This window comes from Ammodytes marinus (genome assembly GCF_949987685.1).
Source record: "Ammodytes marinus genome assembly, chromosome: 15".
Classification (NCBI taxonomy): Eukaryota; Metazoa; Chordata; class Actinopteri; order Uranoscopiformes; family Ammodytidae; genus Ammodytes; species Ammodytes marinus.
In genome coordinates, this window is record NC_137219.1 from 18,632,992 (window position 1) to 18,660,260 (window position 27,269).

At 40.9% G+C, this 27,269-nt stretch overlaps 1 protein-coding gene across 3 annotated transcripts in view; it reads left to right on the forward strand.

Moving 5' to 3' along the window:
• The first annotated feature begins 7,302 nt into the window (after nt 1-7,302).
• Nucleotides 7,303-27,269, forward strand: part of ralgapa2 (Ral GTPase activating protein catalytic subunit alpha 2) — a 94,345-nt gene continuing 74,378 nt past the window's right edge. For all 3 annotated transcript variants that reach the window (XM_080042440.1, XM_080042442.1, XM_080042441.1), the window contains exons 1-3: nt 7,303-7,488; nt 24,038-24,148; nt 24,526-24,575. In XM_080042440.1, coding sequence (XP_079898566.1) covers nt 7,383-7,488; nt 24,038-24,148; nt 24,526-24,575 — 267 coding nt within the window. In that variant the 5' untranslated portion in view covers nt 7,303-7,382. The remainder of the gene's footprint in view (nt 7,489-24,037; nt 24,149-24,525; nt 24,576-27,269) is intronic.

Here is a 27,269-nt window from a genome sequence, read left to right on the forward strand (position 1 = left end):
ACACACACACACACACACACACACACATACACATACACACAGTGTACTGAAAGGTTTTTTTTGGCAGGGAAGTCACTAATGACCTCACATTTTCAGGATCCTCACTCACGCAGAATATGAATCCTAGAATCACGCAGAGCATATTTTTTTGCAGAAAGGTCCGGCTCTCAGCATAGATATCTCTCATTTATTTTTCTAGAATTATGGAAACACCTAGGGATGTCGTCCAGCCTCCATACATAGGTGGGCGCCACGGCTTTGCTTAGCACACAGAGGAACTGTTTTGTATGAATAATGGTTTCAGTATCACGCTGGACAGTGTGCCAGCCACCTGCTGATCCAGCCACACACAGGTAGTGCCAGCCCGGGTGACACGGGGCTGTAGACATGGACATTCAATCTGCCAGCAAACTAATCAGTGAAAGAGATGAACTCCAAGCTTATCGGAGGGGGGAGGGTCATGGATGTAGGTGGAGGAGGAGGCTGGGATGTTTTTTTTGTGCCGCCTCACAGCAGGGGTGACCCGGGCCCTAGAATGGGATTTTTATTTATTTTTTAACTCAATGTTGGAGGTGGGCAGAGCACAACCCTCGAAGCAGGGTGAAGGAAGCTTTCGCTGCCTTACCTCCCACATGTTCCCTGAACCTGTCAGAGTGTGATGCTTACACCTTCAGCTATGATATCATGAAAGCCTGGTTCACTTGCCTTGCAATGGATATCTGACTGGCAGTGTTATTGGCAATGGGCATTTGTGGGTCTAAAACCAGTACTGTTAAAAATCAGTGTATAGGCCTACCACAAGTGTGAAATATTAGAGTTTTATCATTTAATCTCCTTAGAATTGTTAGAAGATGCAACGGAATGGGCAATGCTGAGCAGGCTTAACCATTGCATTTGCCTCTCAAGCACTATACATTGTAAAAACAAACAATTCATTGCTTTAGATGAATGTCCGTCTTTGTAAAATGCATGTCCCCAAGGTTTGAACAGTTTGTCTTCAAATTCAAGAATGTTCTTCAGCCCTCGGTGTCACAGTGACACGCCTGCTGAATGGAGGCATTATTTCAGCCCCTTAACTGATCACCGCTGGAAACCATTCTGTATCAGCATTTAAAGGTACAAGACTGTAATTCAGGAGGTAATTTCCACATCTTAACAGAATCCAATTAAAAGCGTGGACGTTTCAATTAAACGTCCCCCTGGCTTGTCGCTACGGTGTCACAGCACAAGTGAAATTGGAATCAGATTACGCTGAGAACCTGAAGAAGTATTTTTTTTTTCAGTGCAATAAGGATCACGCGTTTCCAGCAAGAGACCCCTGTCATGCATACTGCGGTGGGAGAGAGAGAGAGAAAAAAATAGCCTTTTCTTTGCCAACATTAGACATTTAATTCTCCCTCCTTATTAATTTCACAGCAGATTACCTGAGCAGATACAAAATGCTGTCAGCAAAGACTTTTAATTAAGTATGGGGTATGTTGCTACGAGTACCTTATGTGAAACTGCTGCCTTATAATGCTCTTGTTTTAATTACTTCAGAGTGCCCCCTCATTAACCTCTATGGAGATGTGCTCCAAACTACAGTGTGCATTACAAACACTGGATTCGGAAATTGCCTATATCCATTTACAGAGCTCCGTGTTTGTAGGGTTTGGAAAGAAAAAAAAATCGGACGTGAAGAATTCAGTGCACAGTTTTTACTTGTGATGATATACATATTTTTATCATTTCAAAATAAAAGAATATAGGCTTTAGAATTCTAAATATTTTGCCTTTGAACTTGTTAATTGTGAGATAACCTTGGCGGCTAGGGGCACCATGACGACCCCTGGTGGGAGCTGTAATCTCATCACGACAGGCTGATGTTTGTGCCTTATTTGTCAAACCTGCTTTTAACAAAATTGCACCAACGTTTCTAAAATAAAACTTCTATGCTATTATATAACAGTGGGCATAAATATATTCAATATAGGAAATGTAATTATTAAAATTGTATTGTCATATTTTTTATAATGACTCAAATTACACAAAACCATACAAAGCATTATACAACAAAATAAATGGTGTAAGGTAAAACTAAATTCCAAAATGGTTTGCGTATTGGATTCTATAGGTGTGTGTTGGTGTGTGAGCCTAGTTGAGTCGAATACAAATTGGTTTGGTCTCATCATTTTATTTTCAGCAGCTGTGGGTGGTCTCACAGCCAGTAAAATCGGCGGCCCTGTGGACATCTCTCCCTTTTGATCCTTTTCATCCTGAAGTTTCTGAATGGTCCGAGATGGATTTCAAAAAATGCTCGGGGAAAGTGGGCTCCTATTCACAATGTGCGAGTGGATAACCGCGCCACTGTCCACCCCAACACCTTAATGTGGTTTAACAGGATACATTAGCTTTTAATGGCACTTAATTGTACAAAAAGGAAATCCATAACCACATAAGGAGAAAAGTCAAGTATTTCCAAGCTCTTTATAAGAACAATTTAGAGCAGACAAGTGCTTTTCAAAACCTTGGATTGGAATCAGTCCGACAGCCCGGCTGTGAGAAGGTGGCTGTCCATTTGTGGGGCTACAGTGCCACCATTTGGTCATGATGAGGTTTTCATTTTTTCTGCCAGGCCCGGCCACTTGACAATACTACGGCTTCTGTGAAAAAATAATAAACCATAAGATTTATTCTCTGGAAATCTTATTTAGTAATAAATGATCTCATTCAAAAATAATGGTTGGTGGCATGTTATCTAATTCAGCACTTTGAGAATGCAGTGTGCGGCTCCACAGTGAGTGGACTATAAAGTTGAATTGTCTTGGCTTATGGTATATCATTTCAGAGATGCACTGGACCCCAAATACTTCCAGGTGCAGGATAAGAAAGGAGAAAACATTGTTATTGTTGATAGATTAAAGTAGGGCCATGCCATCTTAGATGATGAGCAATAACCTGCACTTCAAGAACAGGGGGGGTTGCCAAGAAGATGGTGATTACAATCAATTAAGACTGGTGACAAAGCACCAACAATAACCCTGTGTTTGTTTGTGTGTGTGTGTGTGTGTGTGTGTGTGGGGGCCTGTGTGTTATTCACACATCCTTCCAAAATACCCTGTTTTGTGTAATCAACATCTGTTGTGACAGGCAAACTCCTCCTTTCTCAGAATGGCCCACTTCAGATAATGAGTGTCATACCAAACTGCAGGGCAAAGGCTGATTTTATTCCTCTTTTTTTACTCCTCCTCAATGGCCTCCGCTCTCCCTGCCCTCTGTCCCCCTCTCCCTATCATTCAAGACTTCATCTATTGTGGGGAACCTTGAAAGAGAGGGACTGACACGCTCACAACACTGTCACTGTGTTCAATCTGCGGGGGCCGGTGCAGATGTAACAAAAATGTCTTGTCTTCTTTATTGGGCGTAAAGGACCCTATGCATTGATATTCTCATGAATGCCTTTATTTTACTTTCAGAATTGAGTGATTCAAAGGAAGGGACCCTTTAGACTTTTCTTATATTATTTCCTTTATTTGTACTTGTTCTATTACCTTTTTTGTTACTACCCCTTCATTTGCAGAACCTGCATAAGGCATATTATGCACATTGTATTTGTGTAAATATACAGAGACCCAGTGATATGTGTAGCTTGTATTAGTATGTTTGTTTGTTTGACTCCGCTCACCCTTGGTTTAGGCGCCATCTCCTGGTAAATTTGGTCAGGCCAGAACAGGTCTCATTTGTTGTTTTTGTGACTAAAATAGATAGATTTGTTTTTTATAAGCAGGAATGATCTCATAATACTATGTAAAAAAACACAGTATTGCATACTGTGATATGAAATAGGGGGAACAGTGGCACGGATATAAATATATGTTTATTTCTATACATTAGAAAACGTAATGTAATACTAAGTATGAAAAGATTTCTCAGTCAGGAACTTGAACTCCATTTTAACTCCACAGCCTTCAGCTCTGTCTTCAATGAGATGTGCCTAAAATGTGTAAATAAAATCATTTTCCATTTACCATGTTCAGCTTAGCTTCAAAATTAATTGCCTCCAAAATAAGACGGATAGGTTCAGAGAAGCGAAAGTGTGAGATTGCACGGAATGTCAGTTTACTGGGGCTGATTAACGGAAGCATCCAATTTCTTCAAACTCAACATTCATCTCAGAACATAAACACACATTTTTTCCCCCTCCATCTCCAACACAGAATTCGCTCTCCGCACAAGCATGTAGAGCAAATTGTTTTGAAAATCCATTAAAGCCATGAGCACACTGAACTATGTTCAATTTAGCATAACCTTAAATTTACTTTAGCCGAGGGAGAGCTCTTCTATTTAAAAATCCCCTTTCATTCTTACATTCATTCACCAAAAAAAAAGAAAACTCCAGTTGAAAGTGTCAAGTGGTAGAAGCTCGAACATGCAGTGAAGCTGTTGTACCTTTCTTCTCTTTTTGAAGTGCATCGTAGCGAGGTGTGAATATCAAACAATGCACGTGTCTTTCATCTGGACTTCAGGTTTCCTGGTTCATTCCTAAGTGTATGGTAGAAATGTATTGCAAATTCGTAGTGAGAAAAAATTATTTTAACACATGCTTTGACAACGATGTCACACCGTTTCTGAGCTGGAGTTCACTACAGCAGAATATGAAGCATAGGCATTGGAGAGCATTTAACTACGAAGAGTAACAACATGAACAAAGGGATCATTATACACATATATCACAGAACATTGTTTCAGATGGATTTACATTTAATAGACCTTTTTTCAGCACTCATTTTAACTTCTCATGGCAGATACAAAGGCCATGTGAAATTCAAAACATTAACAACTACTCTTTTCCATTAAAGTGGAGTCTAAGTAAGTAATGTCAAAGAGCCAACAATGCCTATCTACCGGAACACTTCAATGAAAAGCAACCATTGTTAATGTTTTTTTTAACAATACTTTTATTATGCTTTTCAACACAGACAACCCCAAAAACACAGAGGCCACAAAAAAACTCAACTGACTGAGATCACTGATGCATTCACAAAGTATAGTCGAAGATATGATTGAACACCCCTAGAAATACGTTGTGGAAGTATACATGGGAAAATATAGTATCCATGTGTAAATATGTTAGGAAATGCTCAGTCCCATTGCATTCAGCAGCGAGGCAACGGATCAACATCAAGAGAGACAAAGGCGGGGAAATCATCATTTAAAACATATATATAATTTAAAACTAAAGAAACAATGAATATCCCACCTCATAACCTTTTTCACTTCCTATCACTCCCTATAAAACAATATTTGTAAGTCTTTTACCAATATAATTTAAGAAGGATGTCCAAGTCTTGAAAAATTCACCCATAATGCATTTGTATCAGGATGTTAGGTATTCCATTGGTAACTCAAATATCAACTTATTCCATTCCACAATTATAGGTGGTGCGTTATCAATCCATCCGAGCAATATCATTTTCCAAGCAGGTGGTCTAAGCAAAACCTGAGGTTCTGTGTCGAGGTATATTTAACTTCCTGTAGTGATGACAAATAGTGCTCCACTGCATACTGCATTATCATTTGATCATAGGATGCTACAGTGTGTCATAAGCACTTAGTTTTGGGTCACTTTATCAATTGCTAAAACGAACCCTTACTCCGTAGCCTATGTGTAAATAAATAGTAAATTGACAGAAAAAAATTATTAAACAATACTCTGAAAATCAATTAACCGTTTGAGAAATGTTTAAGGCAAAAATGCCAAATATTTGTTTCCATCTATTCAAATGTGAATATTGGCTTGTTTTGTTGATCTTATAATTTGATTTTAAACTCAAGATCTTTGGGTTATTGCCAAAACAAGCAGTTTGGATATGATCATTTTGGCTTTGTTAAATTGTGACGGGCTTTTTTTAAAATGTGATATGTTGTTTATTAAATATCACCATTGATTGTAGTCTATATAGGCCAGGGCCGGCCCAAGCCTTCATGGAGCCCTGAGCAGAATTTGACTAGGAGGCCCTCTACCAATGTTAGCCTGCTAAAATGATTGACTATTGTCAAATGTCATTCAAACACCTACTGCAAATCTAATACACCATCATTTGCATCGGTTGTAGCTGTGCTCTTTACATTAAAGAATTGACTGTCTTGCATTGTTTCTAAACCTATAGTTTTTAATCTGAAAAGGGTAGCTAACTCCCAAGAGTGGTTTCATGTTCATTTGCAGATTAATATGCAAAGTGATCAATACTGAACCTGGTGCACTATAAATCAAGTGAATGAACCAGAAGGTATACGGACTTTACTGAAAACACTTATTTGGTTTTAGTAATTTTAATAAAAGTGCAAACAAACAAACAAACAACAATTTTTTTCAAGTTTTTTGGGGAAAAATGCAAACGTGTACAATATGAAATGAATACTTGGATATGTTGAAGGGACCAAAGGATCTGATAGATACTTGTAAGTGTTTTAAGTGCTCCTTGCCTGCCGATAAGAAGAGACCTGAAAAAGAAAACAAACAAAGAAGGCAAGCCAAGTTAGAGCTAACATTAACCCCAATAGCCACAGAGGTGGAAGGACATGTAATAAAATAAACTGCAGTTTCAGACATAGATTTGAATTATCCCAGATATAGCCTACAAACTATGTGTCTTCCATGTTTGGAAGTCTCTTCTTCTTCCTAGCCATACATCATGTACTTTACATTGTAGTTATCAGTGAAACAATGTATGCTATCAAGAAGCCTATCGAAAAGATACACTGCCATTTCCACCACTGTAGCGTTTAACTATTTCTAACACCAGAGGGCGCCTGGGAGCTTTTACAACAACCACCAACCTCCTGCATCAAAACTCTTCAGAAATAAATTGATATCGATGTGTCTCTGTTCAAGACTGAGTGTGGGTGCTAGTCTTGGACCTAAAGCTTCGGCTACTTCAGGACAATGTAGGCCAACTCAAACCTATCAACACAGAATCTGATTTGGATGACAAATAATATTATATTCCTTATAGTAGACCAAGAACGAGATGAAGACCCTCTTTGCACGATGCAATACATTTGCCCTCAACTAAAAAATATAGGCTAACCTATTGTAGGCTACATTTGAAAGGTGAAATAGCCTAAATGACAATAATGCACGTAAACAACAGGTGGAACGGTTATAAACAAGGAGGCGTATACAAACCACCTGACCACTCCTCTCTGTCAGACTGCGCTTCCGTGTTTACACACCCACAAAAAAAAAAGGGAAAAAAAAGCAGGACACCACCAGCGGTCTGACCAATGTTTACCGAGCAGGCATAGAGCGGTGGTGAGGAAAGTGACAGTCACACACTGGAGGCTCGGTGTATGGTGAAACGCAGGTGATTTCAGCTTCCACGGTTGCATTTTACAGCGGGATGTTCACTCGCAGGGGTCATGGAGACGTCAAGAAATCTACACAGAAAGTTCTGGACCCAAAGAAGGATGTGCTGACCCGGCTCAAGCACCTGCGGTCGCTGCTAGGTGAGTGAAATGTCACTGGGCTTTATTGACGCTCCACCGCCTAGGCTTAGCTAGTCGAGCTAGCTAGCCGAAACGGCTAACGTCAAACAAGGCGTCAGGTTAGCTGGCTGGATGTCACTGCAGTGGCAAATGCAAGCTAAGCTGACAGGTAACATAAATTCGGACAGTGACAAAAAAAACCATGCATTGCATTTTGAATTGTTTGCCACTCGCCACCCGTTTCCATTGAATTATTTTTTTTTTAAGCACTAATATCAGACAAGTCGCCCTGTGATAAAGGCATGGATGCTAGCTATTGTGAGCTAGCCCCCCCCTGTTTGGCTAACTAGCCTGCCAAAGCTAACTGATGCTGCCTTGTCAGGGGCATCAGGTGATGGGAAACGAAATGCCAACCACAACCTTTGTTGACATTTAGTCCCGTGTCATCATTACTGTTTAATAAAACGTAGTATTTTCGTCTGTGTAGGCTAGATCAATATTGAGTAAACGTAAAGCATCATTTGTAAACCTCAAGCTGAAGTGAGAATACATCAATCCTCCTGCATTCTTTCCTGCATGAGCTGCTATCAAGTTACTCTAGCGGAGAGATATTTGACTTGTAAAATATCATGAAACATGGAAATGGGTCATACTGGTGTATACTTTTTTATTTATTTATTTTTCCTACATAGGAGAAGGAAGTACAGTGTTTATGGCAGTCATAAAACTGTAGTGTAGCTGTTGTTCCAACCCTGTCTACCTTCACTATGATAACTGAAAGAGACATGAGTTTTCTCTGTAGTAACCTGACTTGTGCTGCACACCAGAGCTTTGTATTGACTTATAATGGAATCTATATCCTACCTACTCTAAGGGCGCACTCACACTAGTGCCGTTTGCCTGTTCCGTGCTCAGCACGATTCAGCACGATTCCCCCCCCTCCCCACTCCCCCCGCAGGCCCGTGCTCACACTGCTCGTGGCCTGGGCACACTTGCACCTTGCCTACGTCACCGTGCACGTTTAGGATTTGGAGCTTAGTCTACTTGTAGGCTATACGACTGTTTGTGAATATTTTCATCCGGCCAAATTTGCATCAAATATTCCACTTCCACATTAGAGCAACGAGAATCCTTAAGCTATTGTTTTTTTTTTAAATGTAGTCTTGACGTAATAGGTCGCGGTGAACAGTCTCATATTTGTGCAGCACGCTGTTTATTATTAATATAACGGCCCGTCATCAGACCATATGTATCCGGATGGTTTTGTACACATCGATCGCTCCATCAAATCCAAGTCAGAACTTTTTGTATGGGCAGAGATCGTTTTTTTAAGTGTCTTTATAAAGTTTCTTGTTAAACCTTAGTGTAGGCTACTGTTTCCTTATCACCGGGCTGCGGTGTGTTGTTTTGGGTGCGTCTCCACCGCCATGCGTAAATGCAGTTATGACAGCTGACGGGAGGAAAAAGAAAAAAAATCATCTGACGAACGTGAGTAAACACGAAAACCTTTTTGCTGTGCTTTCTGAGCCGACCTAATTAGCTCTCTCCCTCTTTTATTAGCCCACACCTAGGCTTACACACACGTTAATTCTCACACATTATAGCTACAAGTCCAAGTGGTGGGCAATTCTGGTGCCGACTAGTAAGGCAGCGGACGTTAACGGACAATGCATCCTTAATAAATTCACGTCAGGAACGCCGCCTGTGCGCTTGCTTGTGCGCGTGTCATCTCATTAGCATCTGTACTTTGGCCACGGCACACCTCTCCCAGGTGTGCCGTGGCCAAGGGGCTGTTCCGTGCTGGAATACGGATGGCGTGGTCACACTAGCCAAACGTTCTAGACTTTAGTATGCTAATGAGCTTTGGCACGGGGCCGCGGCCCTAGTGTGAGTAGCCCCTAAAGCTTGTATTTATTGATCAACTGTCATGGTGCTCCAAAGAGTCTATAAGGTGGACTTGTCTGCCCACGGTGAGTCTAAATGCCAAAACCACTTTGCAAAATAAAAGTAGCATGCAGATAAATGAAAGTTGGGCTATTATTGTTTTCCCATCTACTGTATATTGTTTTGCTGAACTAGAGTCTATTTAAATAGGTTTTACGATCCCTTGTATTGTAGGTGTAATTTCATTGCATCCCACTTGAGCAGACTCATTCTGTTACAACAAATATTACCTATTTTAGTGTATGGGGTCTGGAATAGCCCATGCCTATACTACTGTTCTCATAGACAAAACCAGGTCAGTGGGTAGCCTACTTTGTGGAAGTGTGGAGACGAGGAAAGTTGTCTAGAGAATTGTGAAATATGGAGAGCTGCAGTGGACTCATTATAATACTGTATGATGTGTATCCTCTCCAGAATGTTGGCCAAAGTAGGTCACTTATGCTCAGGTATTGTTCTACCTAGGGTTTTTTTCTGAAATGGATGAACGTCTAGGTGTTGCATTTGTATTATGCATTCTTTTCAACTCATCATATATTTATACTTGCATAATAATGTAATATGGATGAAATGTGTATTCTGATAGTTATTACAGGTTTATCTCTATTGATATGTTTTGATATTTATCAAAATATTCGATAACTGTATATTCAGAATGATGTATGATTCCCATAGCTTAGAAACCTCTCACAGTGCCTGATTTTGATACGATTTATTTTCAATAATAATAATAAAAAGTCAGTGGAAAAGGACAAAGTACTGTGTTAAGGGTTTTGCACTATTTGTTAGACCGATGCGTGCTTGCCTATGTGACCTTTTTAATAGTGGTGTGTTTGCTGTTTTATTGATTTATTGTACAGTGGCACACAATTGTGGCTGCCAGTAATAGTTTTCAGAAGCTTGAACAGAACTGACTTAAAGTTAATATGGTGGCTACATAATTTTTTTTGCTGTCCTAGCACACCGTCAATGTCAAGATCAGTGCAACCAAAGTGGAGGTCAATACTCGTTTTTTGCATGTCCTCTGTGTCCCCCTCCTGCCCCCCCCCCCCCCCCCACCCCCTGTGCAGTTAAAGATAAGGCATGGTCTGTTTGTCCAGCAGCTGATAGTAGAGCCAACGTGTTGATGTCCCCCCAAAGCTGCCTGATTTCACCGTGCTTTCAGCTCAGGATGGATTTCCTCCTGGTGCTGCTGCTTCCTGTGTGGACAGGAAGCAGTGATGAGAGATGGGGTGCTGGGGAGGACAGAGCTTCAGGGAACAGTTGGCCTCATTTCACCGCTGACAGCGTTTTGTGTTTGTCTAAAAAATCGTTCTATTCAGCGTGCAAGAGTAGCACATTAACCCTAGATTTAAAAAAAAAGAAGAGAGGTTTTCAAGCGTAATTCCCTTTTGATGTAGCAGTTAGTGTATTTAAAAGTGGGGTCGGGAGAGCGCTTGTTGTCAAAATCACTTTTTGTCAAAATCAGTGGATATCTTCTCACAATCCGCTACCTGTACGTACACTGTGTGCGCAGGGAGAAAAAAATGGTGTTGATGCACAGCTTAGGCTCTGTAAACGGGTAGCCTATGTAAACAAAGGGGCCGACCGCAGCTACCTACATGCACGTTTACACAGCCTAGGCTGTGTGTTAACACTGGCTTTTTTTTCAGTGCACACAGGTAAGTGTATCGGGAGAAGATATTCACTGATTTTGACAAAAAAGGGATTTTGACAACAAGCTTTCTCCAGAATCACTGACTCCTTTTAATTAACTTTAAACTAGTTTATTATGGACTTGGAGGGCATGGCATTTTGCTTTATATGTTTATACTTCCATGGCCCTTTCTTACCAAACCCTAAATAGTCTACTATAGACCAAAAATAATTGTCCTATAGGCCAAGGCAATATTCAAATGTGGGTCAAATATTTGTGTTAGTTGTATGTTATTATATCTCTGTGTGTATTTTGTGGCACCAAGGGCAAAAATGTGTTAAACCATGCTTGGTGAATCTAGTGGTAGTATCAGTGGTATTGGAGTTGAAAGGACAATCGGTGGTCTGGGGCTATTTGCAGAGTGGCCCTGTATTGGTTTTCTGCTCACTGAGCCGATCTGTGGGATAGAGTGTGAAGGCTGCTGCATGTTAATTTGCCGGTCATGCCTGGCTGGATTTGGCTGTGGTTGTTAATTACAGGAGCCCAGCGGACCACCTGATCACTCTCATTCTCTCTCCATAGAGGCACAAGACACTATTCCTCTGACTCTCTCCTGCTCAGAGTCATTCTCAAGCTCACTCCCAACTCAGCCTGTGTTCACTGTTGTGTACCAATGTTCCAATTTTGAGAAAAATCTAAGCTAGAAGCCGACGGTCAAAATGCTACCAATAATATAGGAAAAAGATATGACTCCAGCCCAGTACACAGGAGTATTTTGTCTGGCGGGAATACCCATTGATTCCTGAAGGAGATATTTCTTTTTCACTTGCTCCCTCCACAGGGAGGTCATAGTGTCATCATCATCTGCCTGAGCTGGTAGTGATCAGTTAGGAGTGTCCCAGACTAAGAATTTACATAGTCCAATCTCATTGGTCCAATCTTGCCTATAGTCGTTTTTTTTCCTCCTCATTGATCCAGATCCAAATCCAGTTTGTCTTCTTGACTTGGCATAGGAATGTATTTGGTTGGGACTTAGTTGACCATTCACGCACATAAAGGAGATTGTTTAAAAGCTCAGTTATTTAAAAATAAATTATTAACAGCATAATAGGCTGCTGTTTATACCACAGAATCAAAGCAATTCCGCGTAAAATCTGAGATTCAGCACCCCCTTCCCTCCCCCCATATTGCCGCAATATTAGGTTCCTTGTCACCATATTTTGTGACTGTTCTGCTGTGAGATTGGCAGTCAAATCAGGCTCCCTCGATCGAAATCGTAGAGAAGACGACTATTCGGGGTCACCCCTAGATTCAGTCAGCGGAGCTCTAATGCTATCATGAGGATTTGAGTATGGGCCCAATCAAGTGAATAGAACAAGCCATATCCTAAGTAGGTATTGTTTGTTCCCCTTTGTTCTCTTCAGCTGGTGTAAACAAGCCCAGCGTGAACCTGTTGGCGAACTGCATGGGGACAACAGTGAATGTGTGCAAGTGTTGTTAGTGATAACAGTCAGGTGTGTTTGTTTTGCGGGTGCGAGCTTGCAGCCACGGATAATGTTTATATTTCTTCTTTTTTTTATTAAAGTAGCTCTGTACTCGTCTTTAGAAGATATGAAATAGATAGTTACTTTTCTCCGTGTGTGTGTGTGCTCTAAGTGTTGTCAGTGAGGGTCAACTGAGAGCGCTGCTGTTATAAGAGGAAATCACAAGGTGAAGCACCAGAGGGAACAATGAGCACAACAACGCTGGAAGGGCTCTCAACAAGGTCTTCTGCAGAGGCTCAAGTAAAGGCTGAGATCACTCCACTTCTCACTCTACCCCTTTTGTAAAAACACTCAGCTTAGACTTGTGAATAACTTTGGCCTCTTATCATCTTTCATCCCACACCGTGTGGGCATTATACCGACGCTTAAAGGAATATATCAAAGACGGTGTAGGTCAAGATCATTACCAACCTAGGCAATCATACTGTTGATTCATATTCATATAGGATCTTGAGACCTTTTGTCCTTCTTATTTCCTTACAAGCTATCCACACACTGAAGTCAATTGAGTCTGTATACTACTTAGATGATCACAGACAAACTGAGCCCGCTTTGTTTAAATTCCCTTTTGTTTACATACCAGATTACAGAGCCTAGGCTGATGTGTATTCACACAGCATTTTTTTTGTCAGTGAGCACACACAGTACGGTCCGGTAGCAGATGGCGAGGAGATATTCATTGATTTTGACCAAAAGTGATTTGTCAACAAACTTTCTCCAGAATCACCTAGTATGCCTTTATATGGACATTTTAAAGTGACAATGTTAATAGTTATTTGAGAAAAAATGGCTGCTGCTCAGGTAAAATGACACTGGACGACTATTAACAGGTCTTTGTCTGGTGTTGCTGATTAGGATAACAGCTCCTGTCCTTGGGGTCCTGCTGTCTAGCATCTTAGCTCTTTCCCTTAGCATGAGATGGGCGGAGGTGTTTCAGGAGGAGATTTTGAAGGAAGAAATGAGGTCTGAGCCACAGAAAGAGCTGTTTCTAAATGTTTAAATGAAAGGCTGCATGAGTTCAGCCTATTGTAAATAGCTACACATCATTTTTTAAAGAACTCATTCAGAATTGACCTTTAGTAAAGTTAAGTTGCTGTGTGTAATTCACTTTCTTCCTTACCAAATTAACCTTCCTACATACTGATAAGCTGGTAATATTGGACCTGCCAGTATCAGTCGAGTTCTGCTTGAGATAGGGAACCGGGGTTAGTCTGCATATCGCAATCAAAGGCAGGCTGACTCACACTTTGTTTTTGTTTTTAGCCTCTTAAAATCAGTTGGAAAAAACATGCAAAATATCCGCTGTGAAATAGAGACGACAGCTTAATGTTCTGATGCTTTTGACAAAGATCAAAGAATGTTTCATTTTGTCAGCATCCACAACTACAGCTCACACAAAGCGTTGGCAGTGTGCAGATAGCAAAAGCTTGGGATATGTTGTTGTTGTTGTTGAAGGCTTACATAATAATTATTGAGCTCACTGAAGACCATTTATTTGAGCTTTTCAGAAAGATGGATGAAATGATACTCTATGAGAGAGTCTAGCTCGGAAGGGAGCCACACAATTTTGGTGTGCCCATGACGACTAATATGTTGTGAAACCGTCGTAGCTGAGGGCGTGGAAGGGGGTAATTAGTAAATAAAAAGCCCTTATGGTTACATTAGAAATTAAGAGAATAAAGAAGGTTGTATACTCTTAATCTACATTAGGAAAAAAAATAAATGTCCCCCCCCCCCAAATCAGAATAATAAGACAGTTAACTGAACTCGTTAGGGAAAAAAGCTGCAGGTGTAAAAAATAAAAAGGCAACATAAAGTTACTTTCTCTCTACTCTTATTCCTACTATTGAAGTTGTGTGCGGCTGGCTACCTCTACAACGGTAGCAGTGTCAAGATAAGCATTCAGCAGTATAAAGAAGCCCTTTGTACCGCAATGCCCGGGGCATTAGAATTGCAAACTATGCCATGGCATGATAAAAAATGTCATGAACTATTTTAAAACTTTTGCTATTAAGTATTTTAACATCTTTTTTTACCTAGGATTTTCTTTATCTTCTTTCTCTTTTAACAAATGTTTTCCAAATATTTACATTTAGTAAACCTAAGACACATATTCCTACATTTTATAGAAAGCTTTGGAAACTTTGTCAGTGTTGTTTTTCAGTTTTCAGTCGGTGGCGTTACTGTCATGTGCTTCAGAGCTTCCTTAAAACCCAAAAATTCAAATATGATCAAAATCACATGGTGTTGAATGAAAGGCTTTTCTTCTTTTAGCTGCTGGAGAGCTACAGATAGGGAAAGACCAGTACTCTGTGTTATGCGGTTGGATAATATCTGTCTGATTTTTTTTTTTTTCAAAAGCACGTGAAAAACCAGTTTGACTGGTCAGACCGTTTACCTGTCCCCTCTTTTACACAAGCCAAACCTAGCCCAAGACCTGCAGTTTACAGTGACACAACTTTTTCAGGATTTGAAAGATTTGATCTCAAAGTGGATTAACATTGTATGTTGCCTTTCTGAATGACCCAGGTCCTGCTAATCTGTTATGGATGTCTGGCTTTAAAGCAAAATGAAAAGAAACACTTAGCTTTGGCTTATGTAGCAGATTGCCACACACAGGTTGTTCATGATGAAATTTAAAGTTGTGCAGTCTAGTGAAATACTGGTTGATGAATTAAGGAGAAGGGGGAATTTGAAATATATACACTTGTTTATTTGTTTGTTTTTCAGTGCCTTTGTCCTTGCTCAATGTGTCCTCTTCTGTGAGCCCCCTGGTGATTACATTTGTCATGTAAAAGAAGGCAGGGAGGGCTCAGCTGTTCAAGATCAAGTTGGAATTGAATTGCTATCACAACAGTTCAAAGTGTTACTACAACGTTTTAGTTTTCAATTTAGAAGTGGATGAATACATGGACGTCTGAAAAATGTCAAACATTCTAAGTGTTTTAAAAGCACGGAGTATGAGTAAAGTAGGTAAATCATTGGTTTATAGTTTTGTGAGAAGCTTTTCTTGTGTCCCTGAAGTATTTTAACTCTTCTGGCATTTCGTTTGACTACAACCTGTTTGCAATTGAACATAATTGAGTGCACAACAAGAGCAAGATTCAACTTGTATAACTTTTCATTTTAGAATGAATCATTTGTAAGTAAGTCCCTTGCCACAGCACACCTACCACATGTCTGTGTGACTTTGCATCATGGGATATTATTGTGGCATTTTATACTTTTGCTGGAAGGAAACTAAGAATAGAAGTATTCTTTGTACACTTAAAAAAAACAAATTGTGTAGTGTCCTTCTTTAATGTTATTCATTCTTCTACTTTTTTTTCTCCCCGTCATTTGAGGGAAGATGCCCCCAAAATTTTATGATTTATTAAATCAAATGTGATGGTACCCCTCGTGTTGATAAAGATATGGATTTTAGGGCTGCCTGAAAAGGAAGAGTGAAAGTTGTCAGTTCAGCAGCTCTTCAGTGCTAAGCTGCCGAGATAAGCCACTCTCTAATGTGTGAGCTCAGACTGGGATAAGGCCTTGACTCTTTCACACTGTGCCCTGCGTAGACCCATAGGGCCCAATCTGTTACACAGCAAGACTCTGACTGCAAGTCGAGAGGCCATTCAAAGCAGTGTGTTTGGCACAGTCACATCATAATGAAATAATATTATGCACCAAAAGTGTTGTGATTGCAGACAAGATGATTACATTTCCTGGATTAGTTTTAAATGCAGCTACAGTTTGTGTGGAACCCTGAATCATAGGCAATATGATGATGACATTCATTCATCCTGAGCGTCCCATCCATTCTTCAGAGCCTTTTAACGTGACATTTTAAAGGAGGTTTAGTTATTACAGACTGGCACTCCTTATGTGAATTATAGTTCATGCTGCATGCTTTGCTCAATTACTTTAGCCTGGCAGTCAATCATTTAGTGTGAATACATGGTTCAGAAAGGATGACACATTGCCTGCCCTATAGTTATTAATGTTTGCTCCTGAGAGCTATGGCAGCACCAAATTGGCCAGCCCACTGCAGGCTTACTAAATTACTTTTGGTCCACAATGGTGCTATGTTGCAAACCGAAAGCTATAAAAAGCCAAGTACAGTACAGTACAGTACCTATGAGGCTCTTGTCAGAACTGATACAGAAAAGTAAGTAATTTGGCTCCAATGGAACCCCTGATAAGAAACATCAATTTGGTACAGTAAGTGGTGAATATTGATTGACATTTTCAGACTGCCACAGTTTTTGAGCACATTCAACAGTACAAGACAGAAGCAAGGCCTCAAATAAGGCTCATACAGCCTTCTACCTATTGTACAGTAACTAGGTTAATTGCATCATGTGACAGACTTGCTCCTACTCAGCTGCTTTCAACAGATTTATGATTAAACTGCCCTCTCACCTTGGTCAAATATCAACCTCCTCCTCACCCAGCCGTGTCTCACAAAGCGCTGATCTGTTTGTTTTTTTTGGCAAAGAAAACGTGACAAAAGACAACACAACATGCCCTTTAAATGTAAATAACAAGGATTAAAAAGGGTGTCATGAAAAATCTATTGTATGGTATCATTGAATGATTAAACAACACATGACTTTTAACTGAAGTCTTTCTGTATTGATATTAAAAAAAGTAATTGATTAAAAGTTTAATTTTGGAAGCGGTTAAAGAACTGCTTCTGTCAGTGTGCTTATCCTGGGATCTTTACCTAAAAATACCCTATTAGAACACCTCATCTTTTAACTGATCAATTACATGCAGTCTCTTCCCTTTTCACATGGTATTTCCTTATTCAAGGACAACCATTTAGGTAGCTTAGAGCCATCTATGGTGCATATATCAGCTTCCACATTAGCTACCATCAGGACCTTTTATCTCTTCTGCTATGTGTTGACGCCCCCCAGGCATGGCTGTGCTGGGACCCTTAAAGAGTCTTCTGTGTCTCATTTGAGCGTGCTGCCAAAGAAACATATCAGTCTTTGCTCTCTCCTTGTCTCCCTTCTGGCAAGAATCTCTTGCACCTGCAGTTTTACCCAGCCCAGACCTAATGCAAATGAGCATAATGTCTTATCAAAGGCTCGATGACACTGTTTTTTCAGTGTGACGTTGCATATTAATGATACTGCTTCAGGTGGTTTATAAACGGCATACATTGTTAGTTGACCAGAAAGTTAAATATGGTTTGACGCAACCTTTGAACACTAAATGTGCACACTTATTGCCCGTGTTATGTGCTAATTAAGTTTGAACAGGGAGCTGAGGGCAGAGTGGCCAGACGTTTGGTTTTGATTGTGTAAATATACCATAGGCTTCAGCTGACTGGATGACCTTCACCCGTTTGGCTAACAAGCCCTATGTGCTCACTGCTGTGTGCACTCCCTCAGTGCTTACTTGGGCAAACCCAGTTTAACATCAGTTCATTAGAACAGCAAGCAACAGAATAGAGGGACCAATTATTCAGTTGAAGCTTAAAAGTATGCTGCCTTTTCCCTACCACCAGATGGACGGTGTCCTCCTTTCCATGGTTACCTTATGTGAGGTTGTTATGCACCAAAGGCATGCAATGGGGTTACGTAATACTGTGTCAGACTCAGCAATTCAGACCAGCCTTTAACCTTTAGCCCCAAGACCCTCAGTGACGTGATGACGTGAGTTTGTTTAGCCAATCAGAAGCTAGAAAAAAGATTCATAATCATTGCACTGACATTTGGGTGGTTTATATTTTTGCTTTTGTGTTTTTTTGTGGACATGACAATGGGTTTGTAATATCTGTTTCCATGGAACATTTTATGAAGACACAGTTTTTTCTTCCATCCAAAGAAAATACAACTTTTTTTGACCTCAGCACTGGCTGCATTTTATTATTCTGCAGATGGCCCTATCACATGGGGTTGGGACATCTGCCCGTCCTACGATACTGAACGGGAAACATAGCACAACGGAGAAGGGTGTCATCCAACCCAAACCTGCCATGGCTGCTCTATTTGGCAAATGAATTCCACTAGAGAATATTGCAGGTCTCTTGCGTCATTAAGTTAGCACTGTCAGCAGTATCTAGGCTGACTCAATGATTCCCTAATAATAATAGTAATAATAATAGTCATTTTACCCTGATTTAGACAGCTGATGAGCAAAAGCTGACTACTTGGCTTCAATCAATTTGAAGTGGAATTATTAGGATAACATTTGGTGCAACAGTTGACCCTTGGTTTGTGTTGTTACAGAACTTAGCTGGGATTCCCTAGCATCCCTTCATTCTCTTTTCCTTTTCATTAGTTCTTCAGCACTCTCCCTTTTAGAATAAGTGGTATGATGTGTGAATGACATCACTGAGGAGTTTGCCTTAATGTATCTTCCTCATAACAGAGGTGTTCTGAAAACAAGTGAGCCCAGGCTATTAGCTCGTTTGGCTATTAGCTTGTTTAGCTGCAGTCACCACCGTTAAGACCCAAGCTCTCTCCTCTCCACCACAGCAGGCCTTACAGCTGCTGTTGGTCCAGCACTGAGCTCCTGACTGTGGCATCGTGAGAGAGTCCTACAGACCGAATGGTGTCAATTGAAGGACACAGTTATCTGGTTGGGTTCAGAGGATCTAGTGTCATCCTCTGCATTCCCAGGGCCCCAGAGAACAGGTTCTGCCTCTTTCATTCTGTCCGCATGCCGTTACATGAGAAGTCACTGGAGCCAGTTGAGTATGGGTTCTTCTTGCGGTTAACAATAATGAAAAACATTGTACAACTTCATCCTTTTGAATCAAACATTTCCTTGACAAGAGGTAAAGATCTCTTAACCAGATACCAGGGGAGAAAGAAACAGACCTTGTATTCAGTACTGGCACAATATTTCATTACCAACAGGTAGTCCATGTATAATTCTGGTTTACATTTTCACCAGCTTTAATTTATTTATTTTGTTGTATAACCTTTTTAGTAGTACACCAAAAGGACCAACTTATTCAGCCGGACAGTGCTTATGGAATTATCATATTCTGGGTTTGAGCCCAAATTACATTTAGTAAATAGATGGCTTTGCTCATGCATGATGAATCATTAATGCTTACCTTTCCCCTTTTGACATACTTTATGCAGCCTAATTCCACTACTGTAATGGTTGGCTGATACCGATAGGTGTCTTTTCAGCCTTTTCTGCCTTTTCTAAGATGGTTAGCAGCATCCACCTTAACATTCTTGCTGCTTGCTGCCAGGATGCTTGTGATATTCAATTTTTAAAAGAGAAAATCGCATCTACCTCTAGGGCCATCCGTCATGCTCCAGTGGCTGGTAAGGGGTGTTTGAGCAGATGGGGAGCAGTGAGTCTGAAGGGTAGCAGAGCACACAATGTTTGCCCTGTGACATGCAGCATGACATGTGAAATTGACACACACACACACACACACACACACACACACACACACACACACACACACACACACACACACACACACACACACACACACACACACACACACACACACACACACACACACACACACACACACACACACACACACATACATACACACACACACACACACACACACACACACACACACCATTCACCCGACAGTATTCAAATTAGAGCAGCATCATTATTCAAACTTCCTCTTTGTTCTTTCACTGTGTTTCTACTGTACACACATGTACACCATCACTGGTCAAACCTGTTTGATACTAAGAATTTTTATTTTTTTATTGATATGACACAGAATAAAGTGTGTTACATTGTTTTCCTTGGAAGTGATGCTTAATTCCTGGAATGCTGGCCAAAGCTACTGTGTGTCTGTCGTCTGAGGGGTTTTGGTTAATGTGAAAGCATTAAGCAAGTCAGCTATAATTTAGCTCAAACTGGTTTTACCACTGACTGACATGCTGTCACATGAATAATTAAAATGCTGTCTCAACAATAACACACATACATTAACCCCTTTAGCCTCCAAATTGGAGTTTTGAGGATTTCTTCAACCTCTTCTTTCCTGTCCTTGAGCTTGCAGGCTATCCAGCATTCAGGAAACCTTCTTAACACAACTAACTTGGCTGTTGCAGCTCATGCTAGAACATAGCATTGCTATCGTGCCCCTTTCACTGGCTGAGACTAAGGTCGTGGTTGTGCTTCTTCGGTGCACTAGTTGTGAATTGGAGTTGTGAATTGGATACGTTGTTTAATTTTTCAGATGTTGGATTGCGTTCACAAAGGCAAAACTGAAACGCACTATAAATTGTAAACAACAATCACGTGCACAGACAGGTTGTTCAATTATTGGCCAAACAGTTTGGCAGGTAAAAAGGCAAATCCTGTGCAATTTTTCTACCATACATGACAGCATCGGCGGGTTATTTTCATGCTGATCTTAATGTGGAGCCCATAATGTAACAGCCAGAGTCTACTAAAGGTAGTGGCAGTTTATGTATTTAAAGTAAATACTCTGCTCCCTGTGCTTGGTGCGGATAGGGTTTACACCAGTCATGAACCGCTCCATAGTTCACTTGCAAGCTGACAGAGACCACCTCTTTTCAAGTGGTTGTTTAGTGCGCACCAGGGTCTCGGACTGCATTCAAACCAAACCAACCCAAACAAACCACACCAAGGGGTTAAACATGCCCGGGTTTGTACATTTTAACCTTATACTAAACAAGGCTGGTGTGATCACGACCTAAGTCACTGCATGGTCAATCATTACTCCCATGTCCATATCATTAAAGTTTTTCTTGAGGTCCACAGTGTGTGAGGGTGTGCACTCGTGTGTGACAGTATTGGTGCTTAAATTGAAGGAGAGCTGAGGTGATTATTACCATAATGCCAAGAGCAAGAAGCTTTTAATGAAGTGTTTCCTTCTTTGAGAAAGAGCATTGGATGTAAAATGCTAAATGTATGAGATTAATATGCCCCCCCCCAAAAAAAAAAAAATTCACACTGTCTAGCTCAAGCTCACTTCGACATGGCAAAAAATAAAATATCTCCTTATATTTTCAATGTAGAAATGGTTTAATGTTAGTTTTAGAACAGATTTAATGTTTTGCTTTTGAGGCACATTGGGATACAGCTCTAGCTGAATAAGACCTCCTTAACTTTCAAAGAACTATATGAGGCCTTGCTGGTTTTTTCCTACGTCAAGGCTGGGAAACTAAACGCAGCCATTCAAGCCTTCTACTTGATCTTCCCATTATGCGTTCTTCATTATCCTTGCTTTAATCTCAGGGCAAAGATAAGTCATCAGAGTCTTTGTCACACGCCACAATATTCCAGCACTCCCCATGAGCTGAACCGCTTTTGCTAATCTTCCAATTTGCCATGTGGTCGAGGGAGAATCGCAACAGAAGGTAGACCTTAATTGCTGTTATTGTGCCAGAACTCCTCCTGGCCTATATTTGATTCTTCCGACCAGGCCTATCCCATTACCCACACTTTTATTGTGAGTATGGCAAATAAAAGGTGGTTCGTTACGTGAAGGATTTTTCTGAGACTGTACACATGTACCACAGATTTCCCTCATTAACTATTGCAGGTTGAGCTGGTGTTGCAATCAAGGTACTTCATCCTGGCCTTGATCCAGGCAGCCTCCTTCAATGTCCAAAAGACCATCCACAAAGTCACCTTAGCTGATGGAAGAACCTAGCTTTCGTAAAAGTGTAGAAAATCCTGATAATGTAACACACTCTTCTACTCATCGGTAATCGGCATATTGTAGAGAAGTATAAGGGCCCACTCACACTAGGGCCGTTTGCCTGTTCCGTGCTGCAGGAAGATTCAGCACGATTCCCCCCCTCCCCACTCCCCCCGCTGGCCCGTGGTCACACTGCTCGTGGCCTGGGCACGATTGCACCTTGCCTACGTCACCGTGCACGTTTAGGATTTGGAGCGTATCTACTTGTAGGCTATACGACTGTTTGTGAATATTTTCATCTGGCCAAATTTGCATCATATTCCACATTGAATATAACTTCCACATTAGAGCAACGAGAATCCTTAAGCTATTGTTTTTTTTAAATGTAGCCTTGACGTAATAGGTCGCGGTGGACAGTCTCATATTTGTGCAGCACGCTGTTTATTATTAATATAACGGCCCGTCATCAGACCAGTGTACCGGATGGTTTTATACACATCGATCGCTCCATCAAGTAATCCAAGTCAGAACTTTTTGTATGGGCAGAGATCGTTTTTTTAAGTGTCTTTATAAAGTTTCTTGTTAAACCTTAGTGTAGGCTACTGTTTCCTTATCAACGGGCGGTGGAGTCCCGCTGTGTGTTGTTTTGGGTTCGTCTTATGACAGTTTACGGGAGGAAAAAGAAAAAAAAATCATCTGACGAACGTGAGTAAACACGAAAACCTTTTTGCTTTGCTTTCTGCGCTCACCTATTTAGCTCTCTCCCTCTTTTATTAGCCCACACCTAGGCCTACACACACGTTAATTCTCACACATTTTGTGTAGCTACAAGTCCAAGTGGTGGGCAATTCTGGTGCCGACTAGTAAGGCAGCGGACGTTAACGGACTATCCTTAATAAATTCACGTCAGGAACGCCGCCTGTGCGCTTGCTTGTGCGCGTGTCATCTCATTAGCATCTGTACTTTGGCCACGGCACACCTCTCCCAAGTGTGCCGTGGCCAAGGGGCTGTTCCGTGCTGGAATACGGATGGCGTGGTCACACTAGCCATTACGTTCTAGACTTTAGTATGCAAATGAGCTCAGGCACGGGCCGCGGCCCTAGTGTGAGTGGCCCCTAAAGTATGCAGCAAAGAGCAATACAGGAACATACAGTACTAGGTTCAGTAGCACATTAATGCAAGTTCCTCTTTGTACGTGAGGTCTTAAATGATGCTTCCCTTTCCAGCTCTTAACGTTAGACATTTAGGAGGAATCATTTATTATCACAAAACCAACAGGGGAAGGGATGTTTTACTTTAGATGTATTCAGGGATGGTGAAAGGATCATCAAAGTTGTTTTTCTCAACACCTCCAAAATGCCTGTCATCATTCCACTGGTGATTGCAGGTGAGGGGGCGGGTGAGATTATCCATGGCAGTGAAGTGAAGCAATTTACCTTGATGTTACACAGATGTGTTCTGGAAAATAGGAAACAAGTGGAAAGTCTTCCTTGCAAGTCACATGGAAGCTTTATATAAAAAGAACTCTTTCACAGAACTCTTTTAAATAGGTTTGTAAAATAATTCTAGTGGCAGTTTTGTTCGACTTTCTCTACACTGACACATGACAGACAAAATGAACTTATCATAGATCCTCATACAGCTGAGCAATCTTGAGAAAATCAAAATGTATCCTATAATCATTTCAACACGACAGACATTTTGGGGTTGAGAAGATGCATAGAAATTCTGAGAATGAAAATCATGAGATGCATTTTTAATAACAATTCAGTTTAATTCCAGATGTCTTTGTCAATCACTCTTTTATTATACTCTTTTATTGAACTTTATTGTTCCTTTTTATTACAGATTGCATTGACAAGAGTGAGCTGAAGGTGTTCTTCGAGAGCAACTGTTCTCAGATTTATTTTATCTTCTATGAAAATTTCATTACACTGGAATGCAACTTAAAACAAAAAGGTGAGTACAACTTGAACTGACACACTCATACTAATAGTTGATCAACACCTTCGATGATTTTTCAATAATGAACCCACTCCCTGCTCTCTATTGTATACAGTATGTTAGGGCAAGTATTTGTTTTTTTGCACATAAGCCAATAGAGAATCAATATCTTGACATGTCTAGTATACATGTGTGTTGAGCCTGACTCCCCAACACTACTGGGGTTAGGGGATTAATTCCCACCAGGGGTATGCTTCCATGGTAACACAAGTTCCTTTTGAATAAGTGTACACGAAATTGGCCTGTATTGTTGTTACATTATTCATGAGGCTAATGCAGTATAGCTCCCGGGTATGTGTGTTAAAAACCTAAGTACTTTGCTTGTGTTTCAGGGAACAAATCTCAAAGGGAGGAGCTGGACTCTATCCTCTTTATTTTTGAAGTAAGTCATCTATCGTCTTCTGTGTTTGCCGTCTCTCCATCTCTGATTTCCACTGATAGCTAACTGCTACAGCCTCAACCTGTTTACTGCTGAGCTCTTTGGGTGGGACCATAGTTTCCATGGTGCTTACTGCCACTCTGACTACTTCCTGAATTTCCTTCGAGTAGCCTTGAAATCGATTGGAGTTGAAAATATTTTCCAGCGTTTCGGCAGGCTGTGGGAGATCTTTGAGTTAATTTCTTGTTTTTAAAAACATAGGTGTGTATGCAAATGAGAAGGCCGTGTGTGTGTGTGTGTGTGTGTGTGTGTAGCACACTGTTGGCTCTATGGGCCCTCCCTCTATTTTTCCTGAACTCTCTTATGTTGCGCATGCAGGTTAAAGTCCCTCACCTTGTTTTCCCACCTGACTGCAAAGGCAGCTCCAGTTTCCAATACAAACAGGCCGTTCTCCAATTACATTTGCTCAGGGCAGGGCTGTTAAGATGGCAGCACATCAGAAAGAAAGTGTGTGCGTGTCTGTGTGTCTGTGTGTCTGTTGGTCCCTCTTTGTACAGTATGCCTTGTCCTAGTTTATCTGATTACCTGTTGTGGAAGTGTCCCTTCCATTATGTCTAACATAGAAGAAGTCTTTGTTAGTCAGGACGATCCTTAAAGAGGACCTATGATGCTTTTTGACTTTTATGACCTATAAACGTTGTTATGATGATTCATAGTCATGCTTAACCATACTAAATTATCAAATAATGACTTACATGCGTTTCGACGTATTCCCTGCTGACCGTCTGGGGTGTCTGTGCAGAGCACTAAACACTATTCTAGCCAGTCGAGAAGTCACGTCTTGAAAGCGGTCTACCCTTTCATAATTGGTGACGTCGCATAAAAATTGGTGATGTGACCACGCGGATGTTTCCATGTATGGTAATGCTGTCACTTCCCTGTTCGCGTCTGCCTCGCGCCCTTATAGGTCCATGCTCGCGCTTCCCGCCACTGAAAGTGTTTCGGAAGGAAGGTAACCAATCACAACGGAGTGGGGTTTGCAGGAGGGGGGGGGAGGGTAGCGGAGATGGCCGATGCACAGGCGGAGGGAGCGGAGATTGCCGAAGCACACACACTCAAGTGTTGACAGGATGTGCTGGATCGCCAAAATAAGAGAAAGAGCTTCCCGAAAATCTACATAGTTTTTTGTGATGTGATTCGTGTCAGGTTGCTCTATAGCAGTGTAAAACAAGAAATTAAGACCAGAAAAGTAGTATAATAGGTCCTCTTTAACTTTGCATCCAGGCTCACTGACCAGTTTGTTTGTTTGTCACAGTAGCACCAGGCCAGACACTGCTGCAGTCTCTCATTATATATGGATTCCTAATCCTTATACGGATTCCTTCTAGTCAGCAAGTCTAGTACAACTTGAACTCCATCTTCATATTATCATAGTGCATCTATTTCAGTTATGTCTGGATGATGCTTCATATACTGTACTTACTAGTGCATTATGTTGTTTGTCTCCTGATGTTCATCAAGGGAAATATTTTGTAGAGTTTAGTCTCATTCATTCAAGTTTTCTGATTTAAAGCCCTGCTAGTCCTCAGTTTGGAAGATACTTTATTTCATAATCATAATGAATTTGTTTTTTCAGTTAAGATTGATCCATCCCATCTGTTTAAGATCAAAGAAACTAAACTGACTTACTTGTCTCTCACTTGTCTGTTCCTCCCCCCCCCCCCCCCCCCCCCGCCTGTCCGCACACATCCATACATCTAACCTGTAAATAGAGCCTGGATTCACGGCTCCTACATATTTATGGAGTCATCGTTTTCGAATAGAACTAAACATTGAGAGCAGCTTAACCCTCATTTGTCCCCTTTTTAGCCTGTGACGACGTGTGCTTTTACTCGTGCGCTCAGAAGATAAGCTTGAATTGAGTGGTGTGTACAGGACAGATACAGGGTCACTTTGATCCTGAGCTCTGCTACACTGTGCGGACTTTCCCTCACCGCCATATTAGATTAGGCATGTATGTGGTGGTGAATGGCATATCAATGGGTGCATTTGTGCTCACAAACGTGCACTACTAATATTTATCATGTTATCCCAGGGGTTATATTATATAACACAGAGCCATGACAAATGCAGTAAAAGATTAACTAATGCCATATTGTGAGGCAAGTGGATTGTGAGTCATAATAGTTTTTTTCTTTTATGCTGCATGCATGATCATGTTTAGCATATGTGTAATTTACATTTAGGAATTGCTATCATAAACCCACCCTGCGCACCCAATCGCATCTGACCATAGACTATGTAGCTTGCATGCAGTAGGCACACAATTGGCACATATTTTACTTTTACTATTTTGTCATAACAATACATCGCAACATGAACTTGCCTCTTGCTTGTATATCCTTTTAATCGCTGGTTATTTTAACTCAGAGGCTCCGTCGGGGTGACGTCGCTTCTGCTGCGCAGTGAACTTTGTGGGGCAGAATCGCCCAAAAAGCATTCTCATTTCCACTCTTAACAACTGGATGTAGTAAGGTATCCGGGTATTTTTTAGCATGCAGCATTTTACCAAATTGATTGGGACATTATCTTTTTCTACCGTACTAAAATAGCAGGGAAGAATGGGTATTGGAATGCAGCCCCAATTTCATACCGCAGGTTAATGCTATTTGTACACCTGTCTATTGTTTTAGTCAA